The sequence below is a fragment of the Sminthopsis crassicaudata genome, chromosome 3 (genome assembly GCF_048593235.1).
Source record: "Sminthopsis crassicaudata isolate SCR6 chromosome 3, ASM4859323v1, whole genome shotgun sequence".
Classification (NCBI taxonomy): domain Eukaryota; kingdom Metazoa; phylum Chordata; class Mammalia; order Dasyuromorphia; family Dasyuridae; genus Sminthopsis; species Sminthopsis crassicaudata.
The window spans coordinates 502,508,143-502,534,844 of NC_133619.1; the positions used below are offsets into that span (position 1 = coordinate 502,508,143).

At 42.7% G+C, this 26,702-nt stretch overlaps 1 protein-coding gene across 5 annotated transcripts in view; it reads left to right on the top strand.

Annotated features, from left to right (window-relative positions):
- Window positions 1–26,564, top strand: part of LOC141563184 (hepatic and glial cell adhesion molecule) — a 51,982-nt gene extending 25,418 nt beyond the window's left edge. For 4 of the 5 annotated variants that reach the window (XM_074303914.1, XM_074303911.1, XM_074303912.1 and 1 more), the window contains 6 exons: window positions 875–1,216; window positions 1,677–1,958; window positions 2,549–2,648; window positions 2,962–3,035; window positions 3,458–3,528; window positions 3,710–4,324. In XM_074303914.1, the coding sequence (XP_074160015.1) occupies window positions 875–1,216; window positions 1,677–1,958; window positions 2,549–2,648; window positions 2,962–3,035; window positions 3,458–3,528; window positions 3,710–4,012 (1,172 nt within the window). In that variant the 3' untranslated portion in view covers window positions 4,013–4,324. Of the gene's footprint in view, window positions 1–874; window positions 1,217–1,676; window positions 1,959–2,548; window positions 2,649–2,961; window positions 3,036–3,457; window positions 3,529–3,709; window positions 4,325–17,065; window positions 17,210–17,373; window positions 17,618–17,936; window positions 18,050–18,982; window positions 19,152–19,336; window positions 19,523–19,732; window positions 19,776–21,601; window positions 21,739–21,867; window positions 22,132–22,795; window positions 22,907–23,943; window positions 24,086–24,258; window positions 24,493–24,641; window positions 24,995–25,635; window positions 25,849–26,003 lie in introns of those variants that run through there. The other variant, XM_074303915.1, reaches the window with a different exon arrangement.
- The last annotated feature ends 138 nt before the right edge of the window (window positions 26,565–26,702 follow it).

Consider the following 26,702-nt stretch of genomic DNA (forward strand, 5'->3'; position numbering starts at 1 on the left):
GTCCTTTGTCTTCAATATGCCACCTTTGGAGGGAGAGCCAGATACCCATAACTCAATGATATTACCACCTTCCATTGGCCGTAGGGTCCTCTGAGATTACTAGATAATAAGTTCCATAAAAAGGAAAGAACCCTTGCTTTCCTGGAATAAGGGATTCCTAAATGACCTTTTTTTCTCTTGGGAGCCAAGTGGGAACAGTAGTGAGGACAGAAATTTCACATTATACCTATAGAGAACCTGAGGTCTAATTTGGCTAGAATTTGATCAAGTAGATGGAGCTGAGAGAAGCAAAAGGTCAAAAGGCCAGAAGAATAGATATATGTGATATAAAGAGAAAGGAGGAAAATTAAAGCTAGACTAAAGGCCGTGGGACAAAGAAGAAAAAGGAAGAAAACAATGGGGTCTACAGTGCTAAGCACTGTATTAGAATTAGGGATACATATGCAAAAATTAAAACAATCATTGTCCTCAGTTTATATTCTAATAAGGGTAATATATATATATATGTATATATACATACATATATATATATATAGTGGTGGCTGAAAAAGTATCTTGGTTTGATAAGTTCTGGGAATGTTGAATAGAACCATAAGCAAATAGATTTGCATCATCTCTTCTGGTAACAATGGCAGTACTGATTTTCTTATGATTCCAGAAGTTGAAAGCAAGAGTGTTGGAGGATTGGGAGTAAGAGGTCAGCAAGACAGAAAGGTAGATATCACGATGTCCAGACCAAAAAGAAGGGAGTGGAAGGCCAAGAGTAACTAAGAAGAAATAAGTGATGGGTAATAGGAATGGGATAAGAACAAATCTTTTCCTTCCTGTGGATGAGCTGACGTTGTCCCCTTTCTCTCTGGATGCCTCTTCCTAGGCTCGCTGGAAGGAGTGAACATCACAAGCCCAGTGCGTCTGATCCATGGCACGGTAGGGAAGTCGGCTCTGTTCTCTGTGCAGTACAGTAGCACCAGCAGTGACAAACCAGTAGTTAAGTGGCAGCTGAAGAGGGACAAGCCAGTGACAGTGGTACAATCCATTGGCATTGAGGTCATTGGCACTCTGAGGCCTGACTACCGTGACCGAATCAGGCTCTTTGAGAATGGCTCCCTTCTCTTGAGTGATCTTCAGACATCTGATGAGGGCACCTATGAGGTAGAGATTTCCATCACAGATGATACTTTCACTGGAGAAAAGACCATCAACCTCACTGTGGATGGTAAGACTCTGAAGCTAGCTGTCTGGAGAATAGGGCCTGGGTTAAAGACTGAGGACCAGGGACTGATACTGAGTTTGACTAGGTACTAGAACAGAATGAGTTGAACAATTAAACATTTTTCCAGGGAGAGTTAATTCAGTGTACATAAACCACTTATGTGAAGGGAGACCAGGATGGGAATTGGGTGGTTGGAATATAGAACAAGATCCAGTGAACCAGATCAAGTAGCCCCTGGCTGAAATGAGCCAAAGCTCCTATTTTTTTTTAAAGCTTTTTCAATAGCCTTGAAAAAGGACAAGGGCTCTGGAGCTTCAATCAGGGAGAGAGAAGGAAGATATTGAACTATATCAGCTCATAGATTCAGTAATAGGAAGAATTCTGAGTATCAAAAGTAACAGAGTGGGACTTGTGAGGCTCCCAGGTCACTAACCCCCAGTCTTCTTATTCTTACTCTGCCCAGTTCCCATCTCAAAACCACAGGTAGTAGTGGCTTCATCCACTGTACTGGAGCTCAGTGAGTCCTTCACACTGAACTGTTCCCATGAAAATGGTACCAAAGCTAACTATACTTGGCTGAAAGATGGCAAACCACTCAGCAATGACTCAAGGATGCTCCTATCCCCCGACCAAAAGGTGCTCACCATTACACGAGTGCTTATGGCCGATGATGACATCTATAGCTGCTTGGTGGAGAACCCCATTAGCCAAGGCCGAAGTGTCCCCATCAAGCTTACTGTGTATCGTGAGTATCCTTTCTTGGAAGAGCTCAGAGCTCAGCAGGGTAGGTATCCCACAGCAAGAGGCAAGGATCATCCCAGCCTGCGTGACCAGATTTATATTACACCGAATTTGTATATGTAAAGGCCAAGAGCAAATTCTACTCATTAAATACTTGATGATTATGATGATAAATAGAAAGAGTAAGGAATGGGTACCTTGTAAGAATTAATCAGCCAGTTGTTCTCTCTAGTATTCCCTACTCCCATCATCCCTACATTGAACTTCTTTTCTTTTTTAATTTAATTTTTTTTTAACAAACAGAAATTTATTTTTCTCTTTCCACTGGTGGAGGGGAGGGGGACAACAATCACCCAAGTCTCCTGTAACAAATAGGCATAGTTAAGAAAAACAAACCAAATTGGCCTTGTCCAAAAAGTATGTCTCAGTCTGTATCCTGAAATCTATCACCTCTGTGAAGAGGTGATATGCATGTTTCATTACTGGTCCTCTAGAATAATTGTCCTACAGAGAAATTCTTTCCACCACCTTTTCCCTACTTCCTTATTATTTCAGTCTATAACAGTTCTCACCTTCCTACTTGTCTTTCTGCAGGGAGAAGCTCCCTCTATATTATCCTGACCACAGGAGGCATATTTCTCCTTGTGACTTTGGTGACAGTCTGTGCATGTTGGAAACCCTCTAAAAAGTCTAGGTAACTACTGAATTTTATATGCTGGCCAGAGATTACACCTTTACATTCCCTTCTGTTCCTCTAGCTCCAAGGACTCTAAACCCACTAAATACCTGTAATGTAGCATCTCTCTGTTAATAAATAACATTGCTGAATTTGAAGTATCTTCCTCCTCTCATTACTCACTCTTCTTTCTTCACTGGCTAATGAACAAAAAACATTCTTCCTGTCTTAAGACCTCCCCTAAGCCCACCAGGTCCTTGTATCTTCCAGCCCTTCTCCTACCCATCTGTACTCAAGGCTGTACTCAAGGGATTCCTGGGCTATTTTGCAGAAAGAAGCGGAAGCTGGAAAAGCAGGGCTCTTTAGAGTATGAAGATCAAAATGATGACCACCTGAAACCTGAAGGTGAGAGGAAGAAGCTGGACCTTCTCTTCCCCCCCACCCAGCTCAGGTGAACAATAGAGCAGCAGTGTAACATAGGTGGATTTTTACTTTTTTGTCTTCCTGGATCTTCCAAGGGCCAGAGTGATTCTAAGGTAGGAGAGTAAAAGTCCAGACAATTCAGGATTGGTCTAAAACAAGAAGGGAAACTTTCTCCTGACTTCATAGCAGGATTTGCTTTGGAAAAAATTGGAAATCATTTGAGTCACATATTTCTGTAATATTGGAGCCAGGATTACTTAGTTTTTAATAAAAAGGGTTTTGGATTCAGGAGTGTAGTTAAGTATCTCAGCCCTAGAGTGAACGCCAACTGTGAAGAGCAATAGGATGCTGGAAATAGGGTCTCTCTTACTCTAGGTGACCCCTTCAATCTCTTCTTTGTGCAGTAGAGACCCTCCCTCGAAGTGGAGAACACGAGCGGAAGAACCCAGTGGCCCTCTACATCTTGAAGGACAAGGTAGGGAAGCTCTGGCCAGGGCGTCCCATGGGGCGGGGCTGCTGGGAGACCAGAAAGGCCTTGAGTGGGATTTGAACTTGGCGGGGTCCTGTGAATCCCTGGGAATTGAATTGGATGGTAGGGTGAAGCTTCCAAGCAGCTGGCAACGTTTGTCTTGCTGACCACTGGTATCCGATTGCAGGACCCACCAGAAGGGGAGGAGAGCGCTGCCCCCGACCCTCGGAGCACCACTGAGCCGGGCCCGCCGGGCTATGCAATCTCTTCCACTGCCCCAGGCCGCTCCCCCGGATTGCCAATCCGTTCGGCCCGCCGCTACCCCCGCTCTCCCGCCCGTTCTCCGGCCACCAGCCGAACGCACACCTCCCCCAGCCGGTCCCCGAGCTCTCCGGGTCGCTCCCGCAGCTCCACACGCACCCTCCGGACTGCGGGCGTGCACATGATCCGGGAGCAAGAGGAGGCCGGCACCGTGGAGATCAGCGCCTGAGCCTCCCAGGGCCCTGCCTCCACCTAATGGGATTTTAGTCTCCCGTTTGGGGGCGAGGCCAGGCTAGCCTGGCAGAGGGCAGAGAGTGTGCAAGGGGAAGTCGCGTGTGCTTGTGAGTCCGAGTGTGAGAGGTGCGAGTGCATGTGAATGACCGAGAACCTGCGCAAACGTGGGCCCGAGTGGCGCCGCGCTGTCTGAGCTTCCCGCGTAACAGCTGGTTCCCGGTGCAGGCTGCAGCAGGTGGGTGTGGATTGTGTCCTCTTAGGACCCGCCTGTAGATTATTAAATTACCCTACAGGAGCCTTATGAAAACTAACAGTAGTAATCCTAACAGTGTGGACCGGTTTCTCCCCCTCCTGGAGGACCCCCAGGTTTCCACCCCTTACCTCTTCTTTCATATTCCGGGCTTGCCCACCTCCGGGAGCTGCTGCTTCATTTTTTTTTTTTTTTTTAACTAAGTAGGACATTGAAACACAAAACAGATTGAATTATCCAACATCACAAAAGGATTTAGGAGTAGAGAAAATGGCAAGAGTTTTGGTCAAGACAAGAACTGTGTCCAGCATGAGGAGCTGCTCACATCATGGCAGAAATCAAGAGACTTTTATATCAACTCATACCACTTATATCAGCTCATCCCCTCCCCAGAAAGATGGGTATTCTATGGGATGTCAGTGCAAGCTGCTGGTTCTTCATCGGGGAAGACATGTCCCTGAAGTGAAACTAGAACTACAGGTTCTGCTTTAGGGTGGGGAGAATTACTTTTCCAAGTGCCTCAATCATGGGGGACCTTGGGCCAGCTTCATCCATTTAAGCAGGAGTTTCCTTATTTGTATGTAAACCTGTTCTCAAGTTTGAATTAGATTATCTCTAAGACCTCTAAATTCTAACAACCTATCAGACTGAGTCTATGGTAGGTGAACCGGGGAAGCAAACTAGCACTTGTCTGACTCCTATTCTCCAAGTGTACAGCCTTCTTAAAAACTACAACTTCCTGACCTGGGTCCTGCAAAGTTCAAAGGACTCAAATCTCTGGTGTCTGAGAAAGGTGTGCCTTATCAGTCCTCAGCCTAACAGGGCAGTCCTTCCTGTCCTTATTGAAGAAGACACCATACCTGAGGAGAAAAGGTCAGGGCCTTTATTTTGGGGAGCAAAGATCCTCTGCCACTCCCTAAGAAATATATTTTTCCATTCCTCTTCCCACTCTAACTTCCATATATTCCCTCCCCAAAACAAAACTTGCAAACACAATCAAAATCCCTGGGAAAGAAACTGGAGGCCCCTATTGGACAGATCTTGCTAACTCTTTTTCTCATATATGAGTAGGAGGAAATAAAGGTTCCAATCTTTGGAGTGGATTCCCAATGACTAAGACTCTTAGAGGTTGGGCAGATCATGTTCTGACTCTTGGCCCCCTGCCTCTCAATTTCCTTCTCTCATAGAAACCTAGGTCCTTGGGAAGTAGGACATGGGTATCTTTTCTAATTGAACTAACAACTCAATAGTGAGGGACTAGCCTAGGCCCTCATGTAGTCTTTGTTTTTCTGCCACCCATACTGCCATAGAGAGGCAATAATCTACTGTGTGTGGAGAGAATGCAATTAAAAAGCTGAAAGTGAGGGAGGCTCCCTTAAGGGAGCCAGGCTCTGTGCACTCTGTCCTCCCCTATGCTTCCAGGGTTTGGAACACTCCCTTTGTGTCTTACTTATGGTGGCCAACTGTGGAGAATGCAACCTTGCTAATAGGCAAACTACCTCCCAAATCACTGGCTCCTGCTCCAGGGACTGAATCAAACGACTTAAGTTCTTTGGCCCTAGACACTGTTTTTTCCTACTGCTTTGAAAAATGATCTTAACCCCAGTTTCAGGTACCAAGATTCCTAGATCTTGGCTCCTTGGATTCAGAAATCCCCTCTACCCCAAACATTATAATCCTGGGATGTTCTGGATACATACCAAAGCATTCCCATCATGTAAAAAAAAAAAAAAAAAGAAAGAAAAAAAGAAAAAAAAAGTATAATTACACCAGACCCGGATTATATTTGAAATTCTGATAATGGTTTTTGTTTTATAGCCCCTAACTTCAGTCACATACTTTGAAGCTGGAGACCTGTCATAGTCTGCTCTATAGCCCTTGCCCCTCCTCCTCTAGCACCATCCTGGGCAACTTCCTCAAGTTTGTTGCTTCTCAAGTCCTGCTTAAAACGCTGTGCCGTGCCCACCACTGAGCTAGTCCAGAGGGTGTTGGTGCCAAAGTTTTTGAACAGTAATAGCAGTACCTGGAGTAGAATCCTGTCCTATACTTGTCTTAAATGTAACTTTCACAGACTTATTCCTGTCTCTTGTGATAACTTGCTCCTCACAACACATTTAAAGAGGGTTAATCCTTGATGCAGCTTCTATTATAAGAACTTATTCAACTGTTCACATTCCAGCAAACTGAAGGCACGTATTTTTGATTCTCCAAATCAACCTTGATTTGGAGAAATGAACTTTAGGAAAAACAGCTTCTCAGTTGGGAGGTGTACCCTTTATTCTCTTTCTTTCTTTTTTGCCTTGTTCCCAGGCAACTATATTTTCTCCTCCTACTCTTGCCGCTTCTGCTAAACCTAACCTAATTATGCCTCAGGCAGGTAGCAGGCTAGGGGAAAGAGATCAAGAAGGTTTCTGACAGTTTTAATTCCACTCACCTACTTCTGGAGGCAGGAGGGGAGCAAACTTAAAAGTCCCTATCCTACCCTTTAAGTCTCTCCTTTTCTTTTCTTTCCTTTTTCTTTAGGCAGTTGTGATATAAAGAAAAGAAACTGCACTTGGAATACCCCTAGCTTTTCCACATACCATCTATGTGACTTTGGGCAACTAATTCAACTTTTTTTGAGCCTTAATTTCCTCATATGCTTAAAAAAATAAGAATGAAAATAACTTGTGTAGTGCAAGTATAACACTTCCCTCTCAGAGTGAGCTTAGTCACTCAACCTGAATTCATAAAGAAGGTTGGAGGATTCACAGATAGGATGGGTACTCTTTTAACTCTAGGTGGTCTATTATCTCTTAATTAGAAATATTAAGCAGAAAGGTAAAATAAGAATAACATACCATTCCACTCCTCAGTCGGTGACAGATTTTCCCACTAATGCACAATATCCATGAGAATAGAATGCACAAAAATATAGAACTGTACCAGGTAAATATATAGAAAACATATGATGGGGCAGCTGACAACTTTATACTGTGGACTCATTGTCCTTTGTCTTCCTCAGGAACAGTCTATACAATTCGTTGCTCAGTAGGGCTGCTTCTTTGCTAGCTGCTCCACTTGAGAAGCTCCTCTTTCTGAACTACCAAGATAATGTTATTTAATTTCAGCAAAAGCAGAAACCCTAAACTTGGGATCTGCATAGTTCCAATCCTGCTTCCTTATCTGGGCTCTGAGAGATTTCTATCTTTTAGGCAGTAGGTGGCAAATCAGGGAACCACAAAAGCCTTTTCCATTCTTGAGCTGGTTTCCAAGTTTCAGGTATCAATACAAACTCTAGGGTCTCTTCTTAGACTTGACCAGAGGTCTTTCCTGAGCTCTGACTTTCATGAGGGCTCAACTCAAGTAATCTGAAACAAGGTCTCTTCAATGAGGAAATTCACTTTTAATTCATTAGGGTAAATGAGAGTCTATATTTCTAACCATCTCTATAACTAAGCAATATGTATTTGTCCCATGGGCACCAAGCAGTTTTAGGAATCGGGATTTTCTAATAAGTTCCAAATCCTCACATCTGTCATATATAAATTAAATGCTAAGAAACAGGGCACTTTGGCCATATTTAACATAAAAACTTGTCTTTTCCAAGTATAAGATACCTTTTTTTTTCACTTTCACAACTATCCTTGTCTATATCCTTTGTTCACATCTGAAAGGAATACTCCTTTCCATTTTCATTACCTACCTCACAGGGAAGTTGTAAGATCAAATGATAACAAATGAAATATCATGTACAGAGTTTTATAACTGTAGAGTGTATATAGGTTTATACTATTATTCTCTTTTCATTTCTTGCCCTCTCTTTTGTCCTTTCCCCCAAACCCATAATTATTGCCATGCATGGTCTGGATTGGGAGAATTCAGGGGCACTGAGGGATCTGAGAAGAGAATCATTGTCATTTTCCTTTGTCCCTTCATCTTCTCCCCCCAACTTTGGCCCTTACTTCAAGTCATACCCCACCTATCAGAAAAGTCTAGTCTTCAGAAACACTATCCTTAGAAACCCTGTCCAATGATCTGTTATCTCGGAAATTTGCTTAGTCCTTTGAGCAAAAGCCATCTCTCTCTTTTTCATTGATAACCCAGTCTCTCTTTTGCTGTTGTTGGCTGACCCTCAGAAGATTGACAAACATAAAAAGAAGAAATTGAGTTGGAAGGCCCTCCAGTCAAGGAAGGAAGATCTGATGAGAACTGTCTGTTCCTACCAGAATGAAACTCTTATGTTTTTTGTGAGACAAGAGTGTGAGGGACAGGTATCTCGAAACTTCAAGGAATCTCTCTTCCTGCTTAGCTCTCAGAATGACCTAAGTCTTCTGTTCTTTACTTGCTTGCTTAGAATGATCAAAAAGATACCCTCTAAATGTACCTAGTTAAAGTGATCATTCCCCAAGAAGACAAGGTGGTTTAGGGAAAAGTGTTGAATTTTGGGGGAAAGAAGTCCTGTATACAAATTCTAGTACTGCTATTTAGCAGTTTTAGCAAGTGATCTTTAGTTAACTTTTCTATAATTTTTTTCTTCCTCTTCAAAATAAAGGCAAAGGGGAGAAAATAAGCACTTATTAAATGCCTCTTGTGTGTCTGGCACCATGCTAAGCACTTTAAAAATATTATCTTATTTGATTCTCTCAACTACCCTGTGAGGTAGGTGACTTATCATTTTCACTTTACAATTAAGGAAACTAAGGCAGACAGAAGGAAGTTATTTACAAAGGGGCACATAGCTAATATCTGAGGCTGGATTTGAATTCAAGTCTTCCCAGTTCTAAGCCTAATACTACTGATAGATAATTTCTAGCTATAAATATGCAAATCCTATGAAAACAGATCTGGTGAATTCTCAGGAAAAGATTCTGGTCTTAAGCCTTATCTTTCATAGTGCAAATGATTAAAAAGGAGCAGTGGGAATTGGGGTAGAACCTACATATTGGGTCAAATTTTTGATGGTTGCACAAACCTGATATTCTGTAATTCAGGACAAGCTTTTATCTCTAGTTAGGTAATATCAATCCCAAGCTAAATAGTTCCTCAAGTAATGTCATCACCATGAGTCATACAGTTGGCCCTTCCTCCATTTGTGCAAAATGAGACCCTAGGGGGTGAACACAACTGTGCCTGGGATTCAGCCAGATGAACATCACTGTTGAAAATCGACCTTCCTGACACAAGTTCCAACCATCTTGCCAGATGATTGGAGTAAGGGATCCTAGAGCAGGTGTCCTAATGTCCAAAGGAGAAGAAATTTGATAGATGTCCTATGCTCCGACTTCATGTGAAAGACAAGTCAAACCTATGACCTTGAATTCCCCAAAACTAGGAAGGGGAACAAGCTATGCTGAGGAAACTTCTTTAAAGATAATGTCTTTTTTAGGGGATGGAATCCCTTCTTAAAGCTGAAATTACCTCTTAAATCTCCACTATTCTCCCATCTTGCCCAATTTAAGAAAAAGTTGACCTGAGATCTAAAACCCCAGAATACTTGCCCTTATCTCACCTTCACTGAGGTGTCTGCTTCCCAGAATATAAAGGATATTAGGACAGATTTCTAAATGCCTGAGTATCATCAAATCAATAAGTGAGACTCACTATATAACAAAAGGCAAGTTTCTCAATGTCCAAGACAGATCTTTAGGACCTTTAGTTGAAAAGCAGATGTTGATCTGCTTTGGTATTTGGAGTTCTTCACTAAGACTTCCCAATACCAATGCTATCACTGGTCTGTTTAAAAAAAATGAAGAAATAAAGTGAAACTTATATGAACTCTTCTCCTAAGCCCTTCCTTACTTTATAATGTGGTAGCAGAATAGACTAGACCTTAGTTCAGGAGGTGGCAGCAACAAAATTTACAGGGGATGGGCAATGGAGTATTCAACAAAAGTAGCAAAATATTTGAAAGATTCCAAAACAGTTTGGAACATCTACATATCTTTTAGTGACACAATGCAGCCAATTCAGCTATCTTTATATAGTTCTCATTTTTTCTCTACCTCCTTTTTCTCGGTCTCAGTTTATAAAAGAGAAAGGTATGCCTTGTCTGTGGTTGGGTAAAGAAGAATGCTAGCCCGGTGTAGAGACCCCATTGAAGAGGGATCAGAGAATAATAGCTAATATTACCTTTTAGAAGATTCTCCACTTAGACCCCAGAGCTTAGCTTTGGCCTTCCATCAACCAACTCCAGGAAATGGCTGAGATTCCAGACCTGGGAGGAAAGGAGTCATAAACAATTTTGCCTGCCTCTGAGAGGAAAAAATAGATGCTTTGAAGGATAGAAGAGAGGGAGGATATAAAGACTTTAGGAATAAGACCTCAAACTCTAACTGTACTAAATATAGACTATATTGTATGTACACATATATAAATATATATTTTATATGTGACCCTCCCAAGTCAATGAATCTCCCCACTCCACCATACTACCTATTCTTGGTCTTTCCCTGGAAACTTGGGGTCTGGGAGTCACACAAAAAATCATAATTACCTTTCCCTTTCTCAATAAAGCTCCCATCCACCAAATTCATCATATTTTGTCACCAATCTCCGTGCCATGGTACTATGGGGCTATGTTTCTGCTGCTTCCCCCCCTTCTTCCTTCTGAAAGAGGTGACCTCAGGATTAATGGGTTTATGGTTCAAGCACTTCAAGAAGAATATTTAGAAAACTAAGGTTAAAAGATTAATGGTCACAGAAATACAAAATTTGGGGGTCATTGAAGATCTTCAGTGATCTTACCTCTCAAAGCAGCCCATTTCACTTTTGCATATTCTAATCAGTTTTTTTCCCCCTTAACATAAACCTACTTACCTTTTTCCCAACTTTCACCCACTACTCTTAATTCTGCCCTCTTGGGGTTAGGGTTAGCATCAGAGTTAGTGGATGGGAATGGGGAGTGAAGGAGGGCAGGTCAAGGCAAAGCTCAGGTATAAAGGCAAGTCTAAAAGATCAAGGTTAGAGAATTTGACTCCTCCTGTCCCTTTCCTTAGTACTCCCAAGGAGGTTAGTCCCTGTAACTGGGCCAGGCAGGAAGTAACGATTTCCTCCATGCTGCTTCCCTCTTAGAGCAGGATTCATGGTTACAAACAACCGGTGCCCCGCCCAGCCATCCTCCTCCCTTTCCTCTTCCCCCCTCCCTCAATGAGCTCAGACCAGCTGGACCGGACTGGAAAGGACAGAAGGGTCTAATAGAACTAGGGGTCTTTTGGGTCTTGGGTGGAGAAATGAGACCAGGAATGAACTCAGAAGGAAGAAGAATCCCAGGGGCTGCCTTGGCCATGTTTTTCCTGCTCCTGTTTATTACAGGTGAGTCTGGACTGATGATAGGGCCCCCTCCTCTTTTTCTCCTTTTTTTTTCTCTAGTCTCTCATATATTTGTCTTATGACTAAACCCTGCTAAAGAAGAGAACTGAAGGAGTCTATTGTCCAGAGGTAGCTCTGCTTGGGAAGTTGAAGAAGAATATATGGCCTACTAAGTTTCAGACAACAATGAGGGGGATGGGATGGAAAGTTTTATAACCCAGGGATTTGCTGTATACTGAGAATAAATGCACATATATGAAAATAGCATACAAATGAGAAATATGGTAACATCTTAGCAGAGCTCATTTGAGCTCTATTGCAGCCTTCTTTACCTAGATACTACTGTCAAGGTCTCCCCACCCCAAATCCTTCTTTATCAGATGGTTAATCTTTACATAGCTGAACTGTCAAGCTACCTTCCAGTGGCTCTAAAATGGGAAGCCATTTAGATTCCACTGCCCTAACTACTTTCCCCCTGGCTTACACTACCTTCCCTCTTTTTACATCCCACACTCAGGAGCCAGAACTGCTTTGACCAAGCCCTTCAATCAAACCTAAGTTGACAACTTATAGCTATTAGCAAGTATTCTATTCTGTTTGTGGTTTATGAGGGCCAATGCAAGAAAGACACATGGGGAACAGAGGACCTTGAAGTAGGGGGAACCATGGAAACCAAAAGAATGCAAAAGGGAGAGCAGAAAGGCCTGTTTGATGGGAATCCTAGATCAAAAAAGCTGGAGATGGGTAACTGAATGGAAAGGATAAATGAAAAATAGGAAAATTTTCAAAATTTCAAATTTTCAGGTACATTTGGTAGTAATAACAGCTAATATTGAACCTTGTGGAGGTGCAAATGATTCCAGATTATGGAGAAAACTTTCCCATAGTCCTTCATATGGATTTCCATATGACCAGGATGTTGCAGCAGTGCTAGGAGATTAAGTGAGTTGGGAATTTGGATTACTGTGCCCAAGGTCTCCTAGAAAAACAATAGGCAGGCTTTGATTCCAGAGTTATGATATCATTGGTAAATTTAAGCCACAATTGTAAAAGACTTATGGAGATCTACAACAATGAAAGGATTCTGCCCTAAATCCCTTTGTTTTTACCAGTTTAACCAATTTAGGGATTTAACACTCCATTGCACCCTCATAATTTACATATCTCTCGATTTTTGCTTCTACTCTAAGTGTCTATATTGTCACACATCTGCCCTATTGACAAGAAAAGGGTAAAGTTTACAATGTGCTTAGCAGGGTTTGAGAATTATCAGGTTGTTCAAAAATCAACTGGTAGAATTTTCTAACACTAAATTTCCTAATAAAATCTAGTCTCTTGGTCATTTTACTCAGATCTTTGTCCTATTATATTATATTGTACTATACTATACTTATTGGAATTCAAAGCCTTTATCCTTGGAGACAGAGTGTAATATAATGAAAAGCATATTGGCTTTGGAGTCAAAGAACTCAAATCTTGCCATTGTGACTGGGAAAATCATTTACTCCCTCTGGGACTCATTTTTTTCATTTATACAATGAAAGGGTTTTACTATATTATCTCTTCTCATTTTAAATCTATGAACCTCAGGAAATAGTCTCCCATTCTCAAATCTAAAAAGACCTGCCATAAAACCCTGGTCAATCCTTTAGCCATCCCTGCCATTTGACCTGTCTCATCTAATAACAAAGTAAGATTATAATAAGCTGCATGCCCCCAATAAGTGGGCATGGGACATTGGTATATAGTTCAGCTCCAGCAGACCACCCATATTCACACCCTCTCCTTCAATATAAATGATATCACAATTAAGAACTCTAATATTATTCCTCTTCCCCACCAGGAAGTATCAGAAAGGTTTACAAAGCCTTATATATATATATGTCATTTTTGTAATGCTTAAAATTACCATTTCTCTCTAAGATTTATAACAAAGTAAAACTCACTCTCTGCCTCTCTGTCTCCATATGTGTGTGTATATATATATATATATATATATATATATATATATATATATATAATCCATTATTTTATCTTTATTAACATCTTGCATTTAATAGCCTTCACTTTGCAGCTATGTTGGAAACTTTAGAGCTTAGGTCATTAGTAGACAAAGATGGAAACACTAAACACAAGTTACTTGTTAGATGTAACTCCCATTGATTCACATACAAATGTATATGGTATTCCCTTCGGGATATCATATCTCCTCTACTTATACTCACACTTAAGGTTTGGATCTCTAGGGAGATGACTATTTCTGTGGGTTCTCACTGATAAAATTATAGCTCATAACTCTTCTCTAGGCTGTTCTTGCCAACTCACACTTGAACTGAAGGATTGAGTCCCTAGAGGAGTGATTCTCTTAAATCTAATACTCTTAAAATAATAGTCTCTGAACCTCCCAATGGTAATATTTTTTACCAATTATTTTTAATAGTTAGATACTAGACATAATTAGCTCAAAGCAAAGATGTTTATTAGATAAAATAGTAAGAAAGAACCATAACACAATTTCTTCTTATACCTGGGGTGCACTTTCCCACAAAATCACAATGTCAGTGTGGAAAATGAGCACAAGTAGAATAGTAATAAGGCACATGTGTAGGAAACATATATTTGCCAAGGCAAACCTGGACTAAAGGCCCAGTGTCCTTTCTCTTATTGTGGAGTGCTTTCAATGCTCATATTTAGAAGCAGCATCTCTATTGGACATGCTGTTCAAGTAGGATCTCTTGGTCTGCTCCACACCAGTTTGACTTTCCTTTTCCAGGGCTAGTTCTTTCCATTCTCTGCTTTCAGTCCCATGCTCCTTGAAGCTACTTTCTGCTTAAAATGCTACTTCTTTCTGTGTCTCAAGAGATGGTGTTTCTGTTCTTGCTGGATTAGTTGTAACTATGTTCATAATGTTCTCCAATTGTGAATGCTAGATGTGATATCTATCAACTGGGTGAGCAGCTCACAAGTTACTATGACTATGAAGGTGGGGATGGAGAATGGAGAAGAGAAAATCCCTTTTCCATTCTTCTACTTTCTGGTAGAAGTACATAGATAATTTTTCTAGGCTGAATTTTTTAAAGGATTCCAGGGGTACAACTTATATAGCCAATGGCCAAATGCCTTTCCAATTGGATCAGAAAACTTCATTTTATCTTTTTTTTTTTTTTTGGCTGAGGCAATTGGGATTAAGTGACTTGCCCAGGGTCACACAGCTAGGAAGTATTAAGTGTCTAAGACTAGATGGGCTAGTGCTCTATCTACTGTGCCACCTAGTTGCCCCCATTTCATCATTTAGAGTTCATCAAATCTCACTCTGGAGATAGCATTTTTCATCATAAATCAGAATTGTTTTGAACCACTGTATTCATCAGAGTAGCTAAATTTTTCATAGCTGATCATCTCCTGAGGTCTCAAGGGCTCGTGTGTTCCTCTGATCTGGAAGTGAGACCAGCCTACTACTTCCTTGTGATCAACCATAAGCACCCCTCTCCATCCTGAAACTGTGACCCAGAACTGTGTATGGATTGGGTAATAGAGTTGCCAAACAGAACAAAGTCTGCACTCAGTACCAGCAAAGGGTCCCCTCTAATCTCTTTCTGACCAGTTGCCTAACCTCTTTACCACTTCTGCTCTGAGAATTCCCAAAACTATTGCTGTCATAGCCCCCTCCAAGGCCTGTGGACTTCAGGTCAGCCTTCCTCCACTCTGATGTCATCAACTTTTCCTGCTGATATCTTAAGTTGTCTTAGGCTGGAAAAAGTATCTTACCTGATGTTTTCTTGGCTCTGCTGCTCCGGAATTTAATTTAAGTATTATTTTAAAGTAGTCTGGAGGAGAATATTGGGAGAGTTTGGTTGGTTCCTGTCTCTAATCTCCACTCTTGAATCTCCAACTGTCTATTGGATATCTAGAAGTGTATGTCTCACAGGCATCTTAAAAAAATAGTCTGTCAAAAATTGAACTCATTATCTACCCCACCCCTCAACCTCCCCTCTTCCTAATTTTCCTAACACTATCAAAGGCACCTACATCCTACCAGTCACCCAGGCTCAAATCCTAATTGTCTTTATCATCTCATTACCTCACCTTTCCTCTCCCCACAATGCATTCTATCTTCCTAACATCTCTCCTATATGATTACTTCTTTGATTTTGCCTCTCTCGAGGACAGGCTCTCTTCCCTTTACTCTAGATTATTGCAACAGTTTTTTTCTGGTATCTCTGCCTCAAGCCTTTACCTATTCTAAAATGTCCTCCACTTCGCTGTCATAAATCTTCCTGAAGTGAAAATCAAACTATGTCTTCTCCCTTTTCAATACTCCCTAGTATATCCAGGATCAAATAGAGTATTCTCTGTCATTCAGGTCCCTTCATAATTTGGCCCCTCTGTGTTTTAGTTCCATTTTTTCATACACTTTTCTCCTTTCTCCCACACGTAATGTACAATCTAGTGACTAGGTTCTTTGGTGTTCCTTACTCAAGCACTCCATCTTCAGACTAGACATTTTCATTGTCTGTCCCCTATGTTTGGAATTCTATTCTTCCTGATCTTCATCTCTTGCTTTCCCTGTAGGCTGTGAACTTCTTGAGAATAGAGACTAGTTTTTGTTGTTGTCTTGCCTTTATTTGTATCCTTAGTGTGTAGCATAGTACTTGACACATAGTAGATAATTATTAAATGCTTGGTGAGTAACTGACTCCCTAGCCCATAGAGCTTGCTACAGGGTTGCTGGTGATGATCCAAGCAAAGAAGAATAATGAAAGGATACTTATGTAAGGGTGTGTAGAGAAGTTGGTCCAGTAGCCCAGAGGGAGAGCTGGGCAGCCTACATGAAGGGATAGTTAAGAGGGTGTAGAAAAAGAATCTGAGGTAAAAATTGTATAAAGTCAGAGAATAAGATTAGATTGCATACACTCTGATATTGAATATATTGGATTATATATTGGATCACTTGCCAATGAGGGGAGGTAATCGGGAAAGGGAGGGAAAAAATTAGAACACAGGATTTTGTAGGGGTAAATGTCGAAAATTATCCATGTGCATATTTTGAAAATAAAAAAACTTTAATCCGTGTATATATTTTGAAAATAAAAAACTTACAGAGTTTATGGGGAAAGAGGGGTAAGGATTAAGTCGAATGGAGTGAGAAGCTGAAGTCAAAGGTTTTTGTGGGTGAGTATATGGGTTCTCAGTATATGAGGGTTCAGGACATGAGTGTGAGACAAAGGCTAAGATAAGGATGTATGTGAGATGAGGGACTAGGGTTAGTATTTGTGTGAGGGAGCATTTGGAATCAGTGAGTCTGTGTGGAATAAATTTCTGGGATCTCAGTGTATATGAAATTAATCTCTTGGGTCCCAGGATGCAGAGAATGAACGGCTGATGCTTGAAGGAAAGGGTTTCTGTAGAGTTATGGCTTCCAGTCCTCAGGAGAAAAAAAAAAGGACTAGGAGAGAGGCTAAGAAGTTGAGTATTAAACTTTCTGCTTCCCCTCCTCCTCTATTTGAGCTCCATTTCAGTTCTTCTCCCCCTATAGAGTCTCTGGTCCTGGCTGAGACCCTGGAGCTATTGGCTATGCGTGTCCAACTGGAAAATGTGACTCTTCTCACCACTGACCCAACACCTGGCCCCGCTGTGTGGCTGAGCTGGAAAGTAAGGAGGGTGGTGAAACTTGAGAAGGGTTGGGGGAGAAATAAAGAGAAGCAAAGTTCTGAGTCCCTGAGCCTGGGAGGTGGAACAGCGGGAGATTGAGATCTGGAATGTGGGGTTTGCCTATGGCACCCTGTGGTTTTTTAATTCCTTACCTCTCTCTACAGGTGAGTGGCCCTGCTGCTCCTGCACAGGTCTATAAAGCCCTGTTCCGAGCCTGGCCACCTGCACCAAGGGAAGTAGCAGGGCAGCCAGATGGCCCATGGAGAGAATCCTTGCTGAGGGGTAGTCAGAATGCAGAACTTCGAGGCCTTAGCTGGGGCTATAATTATGAGTTTAAAGTGAGGCCATCCTCTGGTTCAGCCCAAGGCCCTGACAGCAACATTCTCATTTTGAGGTTGCCAGAACAAGGTTAGTACCACAATCCTTAAAAACAAAACACTTGTGAGACATTTCCTAGGGCCCCTCTAGCTTTTGCCTAGGAATCAGCCCTGCCCTATTCCATATATCACCATCCCTTCAGGTGATTAGAATATTGGCTTCTACTCTTGAAATGGCTTCTTCCCAGGACAAAGTAGTTTTGGAAGAAACCCCTGAAATGGGTCCTGAGCCTCATGGCAACTCCTTTTGAATTCTCTTCCCTTGGACCCTTTTGGTTCTGCCCTATTTATTCTCTACAGTCCCAGTATTTCTTCCAATATCCCTTGTTGCCTCACTACTTTTCCCTCAGTGCCCAGTGCCCCACCACAGGCTGTTACCTTGAATCCTGGAAATGGCAGTGTCCTGGTGAGCTGGGATCCACCTCCACCTGAGACCCACAATGGCATCATCCGTGGCTACCAGGTATATATCTTCCAGATCCTCATTGCCCATACCCCCATGCCCTTTGTCATACATTGGCCCAGCAAATCAGGATAAATCCTCATATCCAGAGTCCTCTAAACCTATGATTTGGCAGATAGAGAAGAAAGAAGGACTATCAGAGATGGCACCTAGAAAAAGATCAGGATCCATGATCTCACAGATGTCAGCATTTCCTTCACTAGTAAAGACGGAACCTTATTCACTTTAGCTCTTTAAAGATCATCAGTTCTAGTCCCCTCATTATTCAAATGAGGAAATTGAAGTCCAGAGACCATGGAGAAACATTCTCAGAATCACATCACTAGCTAGAGGCAGGGCCAAGACTTGAACTCAGATCTGCTGATTCCAAGGATGGAGTGCTTTCCACCCCCAGAGGGAACCTTAGTATGGAACAGAAGGCTGGGAATACCTGGGATTCCCAGGTTCTAAGTATCCCCAAACACTAGAGATATTTTTTTAAATATTTAATATTTTTTATTTACCAAATATATGCATGGGTAATTTTACAACATTGACAATTGCCAAACCTTTTATTCTAATTTTTCCCCTCCTTCCCCCCCATGGCAGGTTGACCAATATATGTTAAATATATTAAAGTATAAATTAAATACAATATATGTATACATGTCCAAACAGTAAACACTAGAGATCTTAAGCAGAGACCCTCCTCATCTTCCACATTCCCCATCCTGTGCTTTCTGAAGTTATTGTGGGGAAGTCTTTTCTGGCAGGACATTCCCAGGTTGGTATCAGAGAAGAAGTTGAAAAGGATTCCTCAGGATAGTTAACAGAGCCCAGATTATCCTAAATATGTGGTCTGAATCTAAAGTGTAGGATCTATCTCCCATTCTGACATTAGACCCCTGAAGATTTGAGAAGGATACTCTACCTACCATGTCACTCTTTCCTCAGGTCTGGACCCTGGGCAATACCTCATTGCCCCATGCCAACTGGAGCGTGGTTGGAGGTCACACTCAGCTAGAGATTGTAACTGGAATGCCTGGCTCCTATTGCATTCAGGTGGCAGCTGTCACTGGAGCTGGAACAGGGGAACCCAGTAGTCCTGTCTGCCTCTTCCTAGGTCAGAGCAGCATCCATCTTCCTGATTCATATTCCTCCAACTCTTTGCCCCTACTCTTTTCTTCCCTGCTCCCACCTTCCATTCTCCATGTCACAGTTTCCACATTCTCCAGATCCTTTCCTTACCATGTAACATTCCCCTTCCTCATCACAAACCCTATTCCAACAAGCCCATATATTCTCCAGAGAAGGCCCTGGAACGAACTGCACCAGATTCTGTGGGCCTGGGTTCCCAAACCCTGGAGCAGCTCCAAGCTGCACTGCGCCGGCCAGAAGTGATCGCTAGTGGCGGGGCTGTGCTCTGGTTGCTGCTGCTGGGGGCTGCAGTTTGTGTTCACCGCCGACGCAAGGCCAGAGCCCACCTGGGCATGGGTGAGTAGAAACTTAGGACTTGTATAGCACAGTGGAATATAGAGAGTGGACTAAAGAGGGATGGATAGGCTGGGCTGTGAGGAGCCAATGGGAAGGGGATATGGGGTAGACAGGGAAATCTAGCCAGCTGGAACCTGGAATGTAGGATGAAGCCCTAAGTTATGACATAGAGAGCTACTAGGACTCAGTTTCTATTTTCTCCTTCTCTAGGTCTTTACAGATATACCAGTGAGGATGCCATCCTCAAACACAGGTGAGAGAAGGGACCTATGCAGAACTGATGGGTCAGATAGTATGTGACAGAGGAATAGAGGGATGTAACCCTTCTTCCCCTGAACCCAATCTGTCCAGCCCAGATCCAGAGGATGGAATATCAATAAAAACCACTTTTACTGTCCAGAATGAAAGCAGGGGAAACTGTCACCTGTTTCTATCCTCTGTTGCTTCCAGAAGCAAAGACTTCTACATGCACAAATAGACAGCATTTTGGGTTCAATGTCTAAGATTTGTAATGGAAATTATATTACAAAGTATAACTTTCCCTTGATGCCTTAAATCAAGTAAATTTTTACCATATACAGTTTTCTAAATATCTGACTGAGCACTTCAGCAACTTGGAGCTCTGTCTCCTGTACCTGAAAGTGCTTCAGAATAAAGGCCCATGATTCATGAAATGAACTCCACAGGTCCCAAGATGGAAGATCAGGGAAGTTTACCTAATTTCTCCCAGTACACAACTTTATCCCAATCTATTATTTGGTTATCCAGGCTTAACCAAGTTAAAAAGCAACTAAGAACATTGAACATAGAGTCAAGAAGACCTGAGTTAAAATCCAACCTCAGACATATAACAGTTGTATGATTATGGATAAGTCACTTATCCTATATCTCATTTTTTCTCTTCTGTAGCCAATATCTCCCAAGTTTGTGAAGATCAAATGAGATAATAGTAAAATGCTTAAAACCCAGTATAAAGCACTTTGCAAAGCTATCTTAAAATACTAAAATTATCACTATTGTTATCTCATATTCTTCTAACACTTTTATGTCCTCATCCTCTCAGTTGGTTTGTAATGTTTTCAACTGTGTGGAAAGTGTGTTCATCTAGACTTATCTTTGTCATTCTTGTTTTTCTGTGTGGATAATAGGATTTTCCCTTTTTTTTTTTTTTTTTTTTTTTTTTTGCTGAGGCAATTGGGGTCAATTGACTTTCCCAGGGTCACACAGCTAGGAAGTGTTAAGTGTCTGAGATCAAATTTAAACTCATGTCTCTCGGACTTCAGGGCTGGTCCTCTATCCACTGCTCCACTTAGCTGCCCCTTCCCCTTTGTTCTTAAGAGATCTTTTTAATGCCTCCTTCTGATCTTCATCGTTTATCCTTTGTTCCTGAAGAAGACTTCAGGGAGATAATGCCATGACAATACAAGTGAATTGATTTAAGTGAAGGAGGGCTGTGCAAGATCACCTGTCTCACTCTCCCCTCCAGAGTCATCTGGTTCCAGTGAGCAGATAGAGAACAGGATGATTGTTGTTGGCCCTGGATGAAATGGCCTTTTTAAGTTAAGGTCTTCATCAGGACTCAATTTGTCTGAGCTGTACCCATCCAGTGATTAAGGCTAAGTAGCAATTGAATCAAAAAAAACTCCTCTTTCACCTAGTCAAAAAAAAATCTAAATAAAGAAAGAAATGAATGAATCTGAGAGGGAAAGACCCACATCATTTCTAGCCAAAGCAGAGACTACAGAATAAGGTAAGAGGATTCGGAGCTAGAGGGTATGTTTAGAGATAATCTGGTTATGAAATCACAGGCTCATGGATTTAGACTGAAAGGACTTCAGAGACCTTCTAGACTAACCCTTTTATTGTATAGATGAATAAGGAAAATAAGGGCCAGAGAGATAAGGTCTTTGAGGTAGCAGAGATGATTCTCTGTTTCAAGGATAGCGAGGGGCAATGGAGAAGGAGCTCAAAGTTGTAAGAACAGTTGACAGCACTATTTTATAAATATATCCTGCAACTCTTAGAATTGTAGCCTCCCTTAACTGAGCCTCATCCCATTCTCTGTTCTGATTTCTCTAGGCTGGACAGAAGCGACTCTCCCTGGCTGGCAACTACATGGAGATCTACCTCTGGCTCTCGGGACCTCAGCAGCAGCAGCAGTCTTAGCAGCCACCTGGGAGGAGACCCTAGGGATATGTTAGACTGCCGACGGTCCTGTAAGCTTGTCCTGTCATGATAGATAAGAACCATCATCACCAAAGCAAGAAATTGGTGATGGAATCAAAACTTGGAGGACTGAAATGGAGGAGCTAACCCTAATTCTTCCCTATTTCTTCTCATTGCAGTGATTCCCTGGGAAGCCCGAAGCCCTGGTGTCCCACTCCTCCCAGATACCAGTACCTTTTATGGTTCTCTTATGACTGAGATGTCCTCAGGCCCTCTTCTCCCCCCAGGCCCCAGAGCCCCAGCTATCAGACGACTTCCACCTCAGCTGGCCAGGCTTTCCAATCCCTGGCCTAGTTTGGATAGTCTTTCTGGTGCTCCAAGGATCCCTTCTTCCCATCAATCTCTGATTCCTACAGAAGCCTGGAAAGTAGCCAAAAAGCAAGGTAAATTTTGTCTGAAAACAGGTCTAAAGTAAAGAAAGAGGGAGGAAGGGGAAAGGGACAACAATTTTCACCATCTCTCTAACTTCTTCAAAGACAAAAGTGGAAGGAACTGGGGTTGTTCTAATTATTATTTTCTAACTAAAGGAGAAGGGTAGTAAGGGAAAAGTTTCAATTATAGTCTCTAGTGCAAAGAAAGAGGCTTACACTGATACTAAATGAGGCCCCATACTTCGATCAAGCCACCCTAGCATTGTTTCTTATTGTTTAAAGGGATCAAACAACTATCCAGGTCTGAAGATTAGTTATAACAGAAGACTCTCCTTACAGGCCTTACTGGATCCTTACAATCAGTATTCTGAGTGACTCTCACCTACTCCTAAACTCCCCTTAGACCTATCAAACACACTGGGTCATTAAAGACTGGACTGAGTGAGTGTGTGTGTGTGTGTGTGTGGGGGGGGATTGGTTAGGAGAGGGCAGAGAATCAAGTAGGGAGGAGATATCTATAAAGGATTAAAGACTTCCCAGGTTGGGATCAATCCCTCTTTCTTTTCCTCTGATCCCTGTCCCTTTAGATTAGTTTAGAGAAAGAATGGAGATGGGATGAGTCCCAAGCTCTCCACATTCTCCTACCTATTTCTCTGACCATGTTTTCTTTTTGCAGAGTTGCATCAGGCCAATAGTTCTCCTTTGCTCCGTACCAGTCACCCTGTGGGGCTCTGGGCCTGGGAGCTGGGTGGTGGAAAGGACTTCAGGAATCTTTCCCAAGGCCCAGGTGAGACCCCTGGATGTGCAGTGGGAGAAGTGTTTTGTGGGGTCCTCTGTCCTATAGCCTTTGCTTTTCAATTTATGATCCTTCCCCTTGATAGTCTATGATAGACTATTTGGTGGATCCTTGCCCAAATCTACGGATGATATGTGTATATGAGAGAGATAGACAGACAGACAGACAGACAGACACACACACACACACACACAGAGAGATTGAGATCAGGTTTAAAAATGTACCATAGGGTGAAACTGGGTGGAGTTGCTCCCTCTCTGGCTTAAGGCCCAGTGTTAAGTTTGATACCTGTTAGATTCAGGTCTAATCATGTGACTAATTCCAAGGAAGACCCTCCCCTAGCATTCTAGTCTCTTTTCCTCTAAACTCAATAACATGTGAGTGCTGCTTACTACATATCACTATTTTCTCCCTTTACCTTATCTTAGACCATTTTGAATTTTTAAAATAAAGACATTTATTTTCAAGGAAAAGAGTAAAAACCAAAAATCATATATAGGCATGAGAATCAGGGCTGCGAAAAATATTTGTGCAGTATGAGCTGTACTTTCTTCAAATCTTATAAATGTGCCTCAGTTAATTGCTCAGGTCTTCCCCTACTGCCCAAAATGGGGTATTATCTAGCCAGGACCAGAGGCCTACCTTCTACCTGTCTTACTCTTTCAGAATCTCCCCTACTCCCAGTGACTATTATCCCATTCAGAATACTGAGTGTAAACAAGTGGCTGAGGTCGGCTTCTTCAGGCTGAGTTTGGCCTAGAGGTTGTTTTAAAAATCCTAGCCAAAGTTACAGTCTATACAGAAGTCATTCTGATACTAGGGCTCATCCAACATGTATTAGGTGATCTCAGCAATTATACCATCACTCTCCCTCTTGTTCTAGAATAGCAGCACATCAAACTGATAAGAAATATTCCATCACCAAAAACACCTCCAAAGTTCATGAGGACACATTGTTTCTTCACAGGCTAGGGCCAGGGGCTTGTGGGGGCTCCACTGTCCCTCATATCCTGGCTTCTGCTCTCCAGGAGCTGTACCCCGGACTCTGGCTGCCTGGCGTGCCATTGGACCCCAGCTCCTCAACCCCAGGAATGAGTTGGCTTCAAGGCCCCTCCCCCCAGCACCCTCTTCTCCTGTTCCAGGGGCTCTCACCAAGGGCCAACAGAATCAGTAAGAGGGAATGGGGGAAAGGTATCAGGAATTTTGGCTCCTTGGGAAGTCAGACTTGGGCAAGTAAGATGGAATTAATTGCCAGAGATCTTTGGGTTAGATGGGTATAAGGCCATTGAAGGCAGAGAAAAAGGATGATAAATATGATGAATATATCTACTTTCACTGGCTAGATCAAGTAAGAACTACGTGGAGCCTCAGATTTCATCTTCCCTGCCCCTTGTGCCAGCCATCTCTCCCAAACTCCCCAGCCCCTCGGCCTCCTCCCTTTCTGGCCCCAGCCCAACCTCCAGCCACCTGTCTAGTTCTTCATTGTCCTCCCTGGGAGATGAAAGGGATAATGTGCTGACCCCTGAGGATGTGGCTCTATGCTTGGAGCTTAGTGAGGATGATGATGAAACCCCCAGGTGAGTAATTATGGGAAGGTGGACTGGGGGAAGTAAAACATCAACAAAACTGGAGAAGCTTTCTGAAACTCAGCTCCTAACCATTGCCTGAATGAAAACTTTTGATCCCACCCACAGAAATCTTTTTTTGCCCCTCTACTCCCCTCCAGGAACAGTGGCACTCCTGTCCGAAGGGCGCCATCACCCCCCACCAGCTATGGCTATATCAGCATCCCATCTGCCTCCGGACTAGGAGAGGTGGAGGGCACTGCAGGTGGGGCTGGGCCAGAGGGTCTGCTATGTCCACCCCGCCCCTGCCACACCCCTACACCCAGTGAAGGCTCTCTGGCCAACGGATGGGGTTCAGCCTCAGAGGACAATGCCTTCAGTGCCCGGGCCAGCCTTGTCAGCTCCTCCGATGGTTCTTTCCTTGCTGATGCCAGCTTTGCCCATGCCCTGGCTGTGGCCGTGGATAGCTTTGGCTTTGGATTGGAGTCCAAGGAGCAGGACTGTGTCTTCAATGGTATGTCCCTCTACCTCTCAGATATCTTCAAAATGACATACCTTCTTCTATCCTTTTTTTTTCCCCTGAGGCTGGGGTTAAGTGACTTGCCCAGGGTCACACAGCTAGGAAGTGTTAAGTGTTTGAGACCAAATTTGAACTCCGGTCCTCCTGAATTCAAGGCTGGTGCTTATCCACTGCGCCATCTAGCGGCCCCTCTCCTATCCTTCTGCCCACTCTGGGAGAGTAACAAGTCAAAGGATTCCAAGCCCTTAAATCACCTCTTGTTCTGCCCATTTCCCTATGGCTTCTCTTTTAACTCCGTTCTCAAAGATCTGAAAGAAAACTGTCCTAAAGTCGTCCTTTCCTTAGTTTCTTCTCACATTTCATCCTTTTCACTTTCAGGAAGTTATGTTTTCTTTCTAATTTCAATTTCTCCAACTGAAGTTTCCAACATTTCTTCTTGTTCTGGACTCACTGAAAATGCGGAACAGGTGGGATCTACCCATTAAATACCAAACCAAATGTAGACAATTCTTCCCATGATAATAGACAACTCATAATTCTTTCTGTCCAGCCATCCAATGTGCCTTGGATCCCTTCCACAGGGTGCCAAGTAGTAGTTGATGGACTCCTTTCTAACATCTTGTTCATCCCACCAGACTTCTCTTCACCTCCTTCCCCTCAAGATGACCCTGCCCTCACTTCTACCCTGACTCTACCAGTATGGGAGTGGAGTTCAAACTGGATTGAAGAAATGGAGAATAAATATAGTCATCGGCTACCTCGGGGGCTACCTCCTTCCCCCCCTGAGATAGAGAAAGGTCCATCCCGAGGGAGGCAAAAGGCTGGCCATTCTGTGCTTAAAGCCCACAGTGAGTGTCTTTGTGGCATAAAAGCAAAGAGAAAAAAGAGTGGTGGAGGCATTTGGGAAGGGAAAAGGACTACTCCTTAAAGACTGAGTGGTACTCCTGGGGGGTTAAAAAACAGCAGTGCCAACCTCATTTTAATTCATCTTCTTTACTTCTAGACTCTTGATTGGCAAACTGAACGTACCTGGAAATGGAATGGAAGCTGTTGCCTATCTGCCTTTAAATTTGGAGACGTGGATTCTTGGGTTCTAGTCAGTGTTCCTTCACTTTCTGTGACCCAAGACCCATCCCCTTTCAGGAGTTCAACACAGTTTCTCCTCTCCTCGGACTCAGAAGAAATGGAAACCCAAAACTGAAGGCCCTCAGGAGCTAGGGAGGAACTCTGTATTCCTAGTCATGCTTTCCTTGGTCCAACCTTCTTTGGTGGAGGAATAGATCCCTCCCGTATGTACCATTGATATCAAAGCGTTAGATAACATGGGTTTTTGTGTGTGCGGAACACAATGAAGGGCTGTTGGGATAGAGGGAAGAATGGATCACCTTAGACCTTCACCTCATTCCCATAGATCCTCACTACCCCATTCCTGCTGGGAATACAGGTAGCATTCATTGTTCTTTCTCCCCAGGGCCCAGGGCTATTCCCCTAGGCCAAACTATCTTCTCTCTCCCTTCCCTTCCAAACCCACCACCAGTGTAAATAAAGAGAAATTGTTGCCTGAGCCATTGAAATCCTATGTAGTGATAAGGGCAAGAGCTTGGGGACTGGGATCAAGAGAATGTGCAATGAAGAGGTTAAGAGCAAAACACTACGAGAGATGAAGAAAGGCTTGAGTTAGTCCCTAGAAAATGAGGTAAAT